Source organism: Zootoca vivipara, chromosome 9 (genome assembly GCF_963506605.1).
Source record: "Zootoca vivipara chromosome 9, rZooViv1.1, whole genome shotgun sequence".
NCBI classification, from domain to species: domain Eukaryota; kingdom Metazoa; phylum Chordata; class Lepidosauria; order Squamata; family Lacertidae; genus Zootoca; species Zootoca vivipara.
In genome coordinates, this window is record NC_083284.1 from 26,003,751 (window position 1) to 26,013,470 (window position 9,720).

Consider the following 9,720-nt stretch of genomic DNA (forward strand, 5'->3'; position numbering starts at 1 on the left):
GACTGATTCTATAGTATGGCAGGCTTTGGAAATCCCTGCCAGTAGGGTGCCATGGAGCTCCCAGCCTGAAGAATCATGCCTGTCTTTACTAAAAATTGTCTTATTTAGATAGCCTTTTGAAATCACTGGCCAGTATTTATGGATGCTTTTATTAATCATTTCATTGTTGTAATTATTGTATGATGTACACTGACATGTACTTTTATGAAAGTTGTTGTTATGACTGTTCAGATACCAATAATTAAGACTTTCGTTTTGTGATGTCTTTGGTTAGGCTCAACCTATGCACAATGAGCTTGTAAAGAAGATTTTAGGCAACAAAGCCACATTCAGCCCTATTGTCACATTGGAACCCAGGAGAAGAAAATTCCATAAACCAATAACAATGACTATCCCTGTTCCTAAAGCCTCTAGTGATCTGATGATTAATGGATATGGGGGTGATACACCTACTCTAAGACTACTATGCAGCATAACAGGTAAGCTCATAAGAAGTACCTTGAATAGCTCAGTCGGTAGAGCATAATACTCTTAATCTCAAAGTTGTGGATTCAAGCCCCATGTTGGGTAAAAATTCCCTGTATTGCAGCAAGTTGGGCTAGAATTAGATGACCCTTCCAACTCTACAATTCTATGATTTTAAATGCACTGATGGGTCCATTGAAAAGGGTGGCATTGTATGTTGATGTTGTAGAGAACCCATTGAAAGCTCTTGCTTAGCCTAGCCCATATTTGCAAAGTGGAAATAACAACCTCCATTGTTTATAGTTGAAATAAGATTTTGCATCTTGGTACCAAAAAAATGTGGGTGTGTATTTATTTATTTATTTATTTAAATATCAAGTTATTAACCCTGAGCAACACCCAGGAACAGACCTTGGCTACGTGAAATGCTGTGCCAAATCTTGAAGTCCCTCAGTGCAGGAGTAAGGAGGACTCTGGACACGCAAATTGGCTGTCAGCTCCTCTCCTGTTCTTGTGGTCTCACTAAGCCAGGCATCCCCAAACTCGGCCCTCCAGCTACTTTGGGGCTACAACGCCCATCATCCCTTGCTAACAGGACCAGTGGTCAGGGATAGTGGGAATTGTAGTCCCAAAACAGCTGGAGGACCAAGTTTGGGGGTGCCTGCACTAAGCCATACTTTGGCTTATTATGACAACCAGGCCATTGACTTCTTGTAGGAATGCCGAACATTTTTTCTCTTTGTCCTCATTTGTTTCAGGCGGAACAACACCTGCTCAGTGGGAAGACATCACAGGAACAACACCATTAACTTTTGTCAATGAATGTGTTTCCTTCACCACAAACGTATCTGCCAGGTACCACTGTCCAGAATAGTATATTTTCTTTAAACTGTACTTAAGAGTTTCAGCACTATATCTTCAGCTTGATTACTTATTAATTGCACACAAGTACCCCACTAAAGTTTTATTTACTGATATTATTTACTTATTTGATTTATATACTTTATCAAAAGATCCCAGGGCAGTATACAACATTAAGATCACATTTTATGGGGCGTAATAGTAAAAACATAATTAAAAGCATAGTAATAGATAGCATAATAAAATAATCATAATAAGTTGTGTCCGTAGGGCCCCCCCCCCCCACTTTAACAGGCCATAGATTAATGGCCAAAAGAATGGGTAAAGAGGTATATTTTTGCCTGGTGCCTAAAGATATGTAATGATGGCACCAGACAAGCCTCTCTGAGGGGAGGCTTTCCCAGACAGGCAGCTACCACAGAAAAGGCCCGTTCTTGTGTTGCCACCCTCAGATAATAAGTGCAGGGTCCAGGTAGGTTTGTATGGAGACAGGAGGTCCTTAAGGTATTGTGCTAATGTGCTAATTCTGGCATTGTAGTGTTTGCAATGTGTAATCCATCGCCTGGCCTGACTCTAAACTAGAGTAGAGTACAATTAATTCTGGAATCTGAAGAGTCTAAAGTTGTTTAATATCTGTTCTGAAGCTGTTAGCCATGGTATCCTAATGTGCACAAAAGGAGAAACTGTGGTTAATTAGAGATTTCCTGGTTTGATCACCTGTGCACACTACAAAGGGGGTGAAGGGACTGTGTACATATCCCAGTTCATATCCCAGCTGAAAATGACTGTTCCAATGCATTTTAGTAATCTGAGAATTAGTAGAGATCCATTTCAAATTACACTCAGGCTTGAGCCACACCCAATGCAGAATCTAGATGTTTTTGCCCCCCCCATTAAGAATTCGTTTATTTCAAGCTGATGCACAAGTAATTTGAAATCAATACTAGTGTGATTGTGATTTCTGGATGTATTTTCCAAATCCTGAACTTGTGTGTGTGTTATGTTGGACTTAACTATGTAACAGTTTTCCATGTTTGTTTATTTGCAGGTTTTGGTTGATAGACTGTCGACAGATACAGGAATCTGTTACGTTTGCTTCCCAAGTATACAGAGAGATTATCTGTGTGCCCTACATGGCCAAATTTGTAGTGTTTGCCAAATCACATGATCCTATAGAAGCCCGATTAAGATGTTTCTGCATGACGGATGATAAAGTGGATAAAACGCTAGAACAGCAAGAAAACTTTGCTGAAGTTGCCCGAAGCAGAGATGTAGAGGTATGGTATTAAACATGCAAAATAAATTCCTTCATTCACATTTTTGTACATGTACTTTTAAAATCATTGTTTTAATTTCCTTTTGTATGTAGAAAGAAAAAGAAAACCTCTCATTTTAAATCTTAATATGGGTAATATCCAGCTAAGTCACTCTCCAAGGATACCCATTGATTTCAATTGGTGTACTCTGTGTAGTATTAAAACTGGACATTACTGTATATTCTTTATCTGCTTGCTTGTTTGTTAATTAGAAATATTTTATAGTCCACCCTTAATCTATATGAATATCAGGATGGGGTACGAAACATATACCGATATTAAAACATCTAACAAAAATATGTTAGAACACATGCAGATATTTCTTTTTCTTGGGAAGAAAAAGAACCACAGTGGTTTCTTTAAGAACAGTCCTGTTTACAAACGATTTAGTTTACGAACTCCACAAAACCGAAAATAGTGTCCCAGTTTGTGAACTTTACCACAGTCTAAGAATGGAATCCGAATGGTGGAAGGGCAACGGCAACGGGAGGCCTCATTAGGGAAAGTGTGCCTAAGTTTAAGAACGGTTTCAGTTTAAGAACGGACTTCCGGAACGGATTAAGTTTGTAAAACGAGGTACCACTGTACAAAGACTCTTGGTCCAGATTAAAACATTTATATGGAGGAGGGTGGAATTGAACCTTTCCTACTCTTGTTTTGTTTTTTCTTGACATGCTTCCAACCCCTGCCATGGGTGGAAAGCTGCTTTTGCTATGGGAGGAAAAACTATTTGCAATAGGTGCAAATAGCAGCTTTCAAGAGGAAATGGTAGAAGGGGAAAGGGTTAATCCTTCTCTCCCCACCACCATTTCTATGCCATGTTCCTGCTGCAGATCAATTTCCCCTGAAATTTTGTTTAGTGGCAAATACAATCACATATATAGCACATTGTCCAGATTGGGATCCGAAACAATATGTGGCACCTATCGCCACCCTCTAAGAGGAATCCTCTTGTTCAGTATTCTCCCCAACCTAGAACAGCCATAGTTCAGTTCAGTTATGCCTGCGTGGTGGATTTTAAGCAGGGGGAAATATCTTTTATCTTCCCTGTTTGCCTACAAGAGTTTCTGTTATACTATATAGTACTAGAGGGCCGGCTGTCATCTCCCAAAGTGCTTTATTGCTATTTAGCAAAGTGGTGGTTCTAGAGGGCTGTGGAATCTGTGGCCCCTCAGATGAACTTCCACTTCTGTCAATCCCAGCCAGTGGACCAGTGCATTCTAGGAATTGATACTACTGGTAATAATGAACTCTCTTCTACATTTCCATGATACTTACTTTTATTATATTTTGTTCCTTATCAACCAAATGTAGGTATTAGAAGGAAAGCCCATCTACGTGGACTGCTTTGGGAATCTAGTACCACTAACAAAGAGTGGCCAACATCACATATTCAGTTTTTATGCCTTCAAAGAAAATAGACTTCCATTGTTTGTCAAGGTAATAGATACAAGTCTATATCTAAACTTTCATTTTATTTGGTGGTGACTATTCAGAATATTCAACAAGCAGAAACAGCCCATCCATATACAGCCAGAAACCACCATTCTTTAACTATTTTAATAATAGCACCAAAGCTGATGAACTGCATGTCAAGGGCATTGGTCTACTTTATCTCTTTTTGTGCATCAGTGTGTCGGCATTTTATGCAATGGAATGGAATATGGCAAATTGGGGGGGGGGGAGTCGTTGCCTGAACATTCACCATGTTTCAAATAAAAACTGTGGAGATCTATGAAAATGTTGAAATCTGTCCTCTAGCTTAGATCTCCCTTTGGATATTCAACATTTTCACTTTAAGGCAGAAATAGTAAAGTTTCTTTAAGCAGGGTTTAGTGGCAGTGGGTAAATAGAACTTTACAGTACTTAGGTATGTCTTCATCTGTACATTTAATACATTTGCATCATTCATATTTTATAATGTTGTCTCTGTAACTGTGATTAAAAGGTAGTGAACATGATAGTATTTTATATCTCTTTGAGCTGTAGCATTGTGTGTGCTTTGCTTTGCTTTTTGCACTAGGTCCGAGACACAACACAAGAACCTTGTGGGCGCTTGTCATTTATGAAGGAGCCGAAATCTTCTAGAGGCCTCGTACATCAAGCCATCTGCAATCTGAATATCACATTGCCAAATCACACAAAGGTACTGCATAATACAATGAAAGGATCTTTGCTCACATATTAGCTGGCACACTGAAATTTCAGAGCTCCTAATCCCTGGCTTTGTTTTGCACAAACTACATGGAGTGGCTTATCTTTTGGGTTAAGTGGCTGTGAATTTTTATTTTTAAGACTTTAATTAAATATTTTTAATATTACATATAGAGTAGGATAGGGGAGCCCGTGGCCCTTCAGATGTTGCTGAATTACATCTCTCAACATCTCCTCCCATTGGCTGTGCTGGATGGAGTGGATGGCAGTTGGAACATCATCTGTAAGACCATAGGTTCCTCACCCCCTAATATAGAGGGTGCATTAATTATAGAGTATTCTCTAGATGGGTGGCTCTCACACCATGGCCTTGAATACATAGCGTGGCTCAGCAGCATCAATTTTCTGAGTCTATATCCAAAGATCCAATACCATAAGAACCCACTCAAAGGATCCTTTGCAGATTTCTTGAGCATTAAGCCTAGTAGTTTGCTCAGACAGAAGTGTAGTGCTGGAGAAAGATTGCAAAGTCACTTGAAAGTCTGGGTTCTCATATACTGGTATATCGCCTTCCTGCCCATTCCAAGTCGATCTGTGATCTTCTGTTTATTTGTGCCTCCAGCTGTTCATAGGTAAGTCATTCACATAAGCAAGTAAATGCATACAACAGAGATCTCATGTGCACAGGGTGTGTCTTCTCACTTTCGTTGGAATTTAAAATATTACAGATTTAAGCTTGAAAAATCAATTATGAAGAGATAGCAATTAACACATGCAAACTGTTACATTTTCTTTGACATTCCAACCATGTATTTTCAGGGTTGGCACAATACCTCCACCGCTGCCACCTCACTTTTTGTGGGTAGCAGCGTAGCATTGCCCTGGAGAGTACTGTACTTGCTTACTTTCAATAGTATTTGCTGCTGTCACAGCAATTCGGTGACATACCTCAGAACAAGATATGGGGCAGTAGCAGATCAGGAGACAGGACATGCCAAGCAGCCAACAGTAGTGATGTTGGGGGCAGCCCTACAGGTGGTGAATGGAGGTTCACAATCCACTGCCTGAGCCACATGGTTCAGCATGGCAAATGGCAGGGCTAATCTTCTATACTTCGGTCAGGCTCGGTGGTTGAGAAATAGTATATTGGCTTCTTTGAAATGCAGTAATAAAAATCAAGCAAGAGCTTAAAATATCCAAACAGCTTCCCACTTTTTAATTATCTCAAGTCCCCAGCTTGAGATAATTCCCTTTTTTTACTCCTTAGGAAAAAGTGCAGAAATTCTGTTTGTTTTGTACTCTAGCCAATTGAATATGACCAGAAATCATTCTTTTCCTTTAACCGCGTCCTATCTTTTCCTGCTCTGTTTTTCTCTTTTCTTGCATGGCATATTGGGCTGAAAGGAATCAGAATCAGATCAAGAACAGGAAGAAGAGGTAATCTTGCTAATAGATCAGTGCTCTATAAAACCCTTGTGATCAAAATTGCCTTGGGTATGCATGCAGAGGGTTCACCACGTCTCCCTGCTGTGCATTCACTCATGGCTCCAGAGTTCCCAAACTCTGAGGAGCAACTTTTCAAATTGCAAAGAGCTGCAGGGGGGGGGGGCAGAGAGAGAGAGAAAACACAGTATGTGTGATCTTTTAAATTTTTATTGGAGAATCTGGGTCATTGTTTATAAATGCATTTAAAAATAAATAAATAAAATTGATTTTTAAAAAATAAAAATCAGAACTGTTTAGATGCAGAAATAAATATGAAGTTGATTTTTTAAATAAAAAAAATGTTGGATGTTGCAGAAATATACCGTGCAGTGATACACTATATACCAAAACTCATTCAGATGCAATGCTAACCTATTACAGTGGAACCTCGGTTTATGAACACCTCAGTTTACGAATTTTTGGTTTACGAATGCCGCGGACCCATCTGGAACGGATTAATTCACTTTCCATTACTTTCAATGGGAAAGTTCGCTTCAGTTTATGAACAGACTTCCAGAACCAATTGTGTTCATAAACCGAGGTACCACTGTATGTGAATGAGCCTTAGGTTTGTGCCATCCTCCCTCCTCTCTATTCCTTCCATGTTTTGGTTTTAGCCACAGTTTATTATCTATCTTACCTTGCATTTTAAAATTTAGAAAGGGGACAAATATTATAATAGAGCTGTATTGTTTCTATCCCCGGCCCCAAGCTAAATATTTCCACAAGGTAATAGAACCTTAGACACCTACTGTGATATCAAATGCATAGCTGGAATCTTAGGACATATCGAGCTATGCATGTGCTCCTCCTTTTTTTACTAAGAAATGTGCCAGTATATTGTTCTTGCACTTTCACAAGTCAAGATATCAATAACCTGCTTGCCACTTCCACCTTCTTTACTGTTTCTCCCTGTCCTGCTCAGTGATCTTTCTGTGCAAATTCCAATTTAGAGCCTAAATTCAACAAATTAACAATTTAGATTATATACGGTAGTTTGATAATAGGAATTAATCACCAAGGTTCATCAGTGACTTAAATGCATTGCTAGCTCTTATTAGAATTCAGCTTGTCTGGACAACCAGTTAAGTTGCAATACTTATCAGGAAAGAACTCCAATTGAATCCAGTGGATTTTACTTCCAAGTATGTGTATTTAGGATTGACCTACAACTTCAATGGTAAATTACCTGGTGTTTTCTCACTGGTTGTTGTGACTCAAAGTGCTGTAACCATTTCACTCTGTGTTCTCTTTCAGACTGACATGACATCAGAAAAACGTAAGATTGTAATAAAAATGTTATTTGTCTAATAATTAAGTTAAGCATAAGAGAGTGTGCAAATTCTAATTGCCACTGATAATATTAATTTTCTAAAAGAGAATGATATAATAATGTAAATTTAGCTTTTAGATGTTATTTAATATGTTACTAATAATTAAAATTAAAGTACTAAGACAGTTCATCTAAGCATTCACTTTCCTTTTGACATCCCCTGGTGACCCCTGCTATTGCTGTTAGGCTCGTATAAATCCCCATATTTTATTTCATTTTTTATTTTGTATGTATGTTCACATAAAGTCATTGCATTTTATAAGTTAATTACAGTATCACCTTTAAAGATTCAGCTTCTATAAACTAACTTCATTAAATTGTTTACATGCAATATGCATGTCCCTGTGTATAAAAGTGATACTGTTTTAAGTAACAAAGTTCCATAATCCATTCACCCTCTCTTACTTTGGTGAAGTATTTCTGAGAAGCATATTTATGTATTGGGACATTGTCGCTAGCTACTATTGATTATACCTGTAGTTGGAAGTGGAGCGGGACAAGAAGGGGAATGATGGCAACAAATGTTGGGGTAAAATCAGGTCACAAGTTCATTAAATTACAGCTTCCAGACAGATCACGGCATGGGCAAAGGACCAAAACAATATGGCAGCCCTGCTACCAGTGATGCTTTCCAACCCAGTTGCTGGAAGGTCAGCTTGGGGAAACAGCCAGCTTACGCCACTCATGTTGTCTGCTTTCACGAATCAGAAGCTATGGAAGATACTGCAGAGTGCAAATTGAGTGGAAGTGAGCCATTGGGCCCATAAGGCCATACCCACCCTATAGGTGGAGCATGTAGCACCCCTTGCCCTAATGCTTTGGCCCCTGCCCAGTGCCAGTCATCAGGTAGTTGGGCCAGAGTTCCTGACACGAAAATGAAAAATGAAACAATTAACATTTGCTATAAGGGAGGCAAAAATTCTGGAACCAAACAGCCACTGACACAGGCAAGTGAAATTCTTCCGTGGCCCCATCAGCCAGCAGCTAGAAACAAGCAGTAAAAGAAACAGCTGCTTTTTCAGAAGCCAGGAAAGGCAGAGAAGGAAAACACTGCCATGAGTCCATGCATGGACTTGAATCTGTAGCCCTAGAGTGGATCAGGTGGCAAAGTTCTCTCCCTAGTTCACCCTAAAAACTTACCCAAGAAAGGTCACCAGGCAGTGCTGAATTGCCAAAGGCAGTTTCCAGGCCACAGTGGTTTGGTCTAGGTGGGAGCTGTGCTAGGCAGCCCCATTCTTCCACTGGGCACAGTCGAGGTCCGTGCCTAAGGATAGTAAGAGGTTTAAATTAAAAAAGAGATAGTTACATTCTTAAATAATGAACTGTTTTGTAAAATGACTTCTGTTAAAAACAATAAAAACAAAATTACTTGCCCCAGCCACTCTGGGTGGCCTCCAACAAAACTAAAAGTATAATAAAACATCAAACATTTAAAACTTCCCAATATAGAGCTGCCTTCAGGTGTCTTCAGAAAGTTGTATAGTTCTTTATTTCCTTTACATCTGTTGGGAGGGCGTTCCACAGGGCAGGCGCCACTACCAAGAAGGCGCTCTGTTCCCTGTAACTTCACTTCTTGCAGTGAGGGAACTGCCATACCCTTGGAGCTGGACCTCAAATGAGCAGGAAGTTACATTGGAAGCTACTTTAGGAGCTTTTTCAGCAGAAGAATGGGAGGTAAACATTCTTAAAATGCATCATTAAATAAATCTTTTTCATGCAGAATTGCAGGCTGCCTTGGGTCAGGTTCCTCTGTCTTTGCCTCCTCTCTAGTTGGGCTCCTCCTCTGCTCTGCTTTTCTTCTCCATGATACTCATTGATTCGCCTTTTGGTCAAGTTACAATATACAATATACAATAGTCTCAAAGTTTAACTAATTCCACACATTTGTGTTGCTGATAAGACATTTTAAAATGCTTTTGTTCACACAAAACCCCTGAATCAATATGGGGGAGGGAAGACACATTACTCTGTAGTAAGTTTTACTGCAAATATATTTCTCATTATATCCAAACCTGATGCTTTATATGTTAGTAGTGGGGATGGGGACAATACTTCACCACAGTATGTTGCATATGATTTTAAGCCTTTTTCATTTATAACCATCTA

General features: G+C 39.3%; 1 protein-coding gene across 50 annotated transcripts in view; it reads left to right on the top strand.

The window, feature by feature from the left end:
- Positions 1–9,720, top strand: part of ANK2 (ankyrin 2) — a 310,153-nt gene that overhangs the window by 272,322 nt on the left and 28,111 nt on the right. For 45 of the 50 annotated variants that reach the window (XM_060278521.1, XM_060278531.1, XM_060278530.1 and 42 more), the window contains 7 exons: positions 275–479; positions 1,224–1,320; positions 2,375–2,603; positions 3,957–4,082; positions 4,666–4,788; positions 6,201–6,233; positions 7,539–7,560. In XM_060278521.1, the coding sequence (XP_060134504.1) occupies positions 275–479; positions 1,224–1,320; positions 2,375–2,603; positions 3,957–4,082; positions 4,666–4,788; positions 6,201–6,233; positions 7,539–7,560 (835 nt within the window). The remainder of the gene's footprint in view (positions 1–274; positions 480–1,223; positions 1,321–2,374; positions 2,604–3,956; positions 4,083–4,665; positions 4,789–6,200; positions 6,234–7,538; positions 7,561–9,720) is intronic. The other 5 variants (XM_060278516.1, XM_060278534.1, XM_060278550.1 and 2 more) reach the window with 1 other exon arrangement.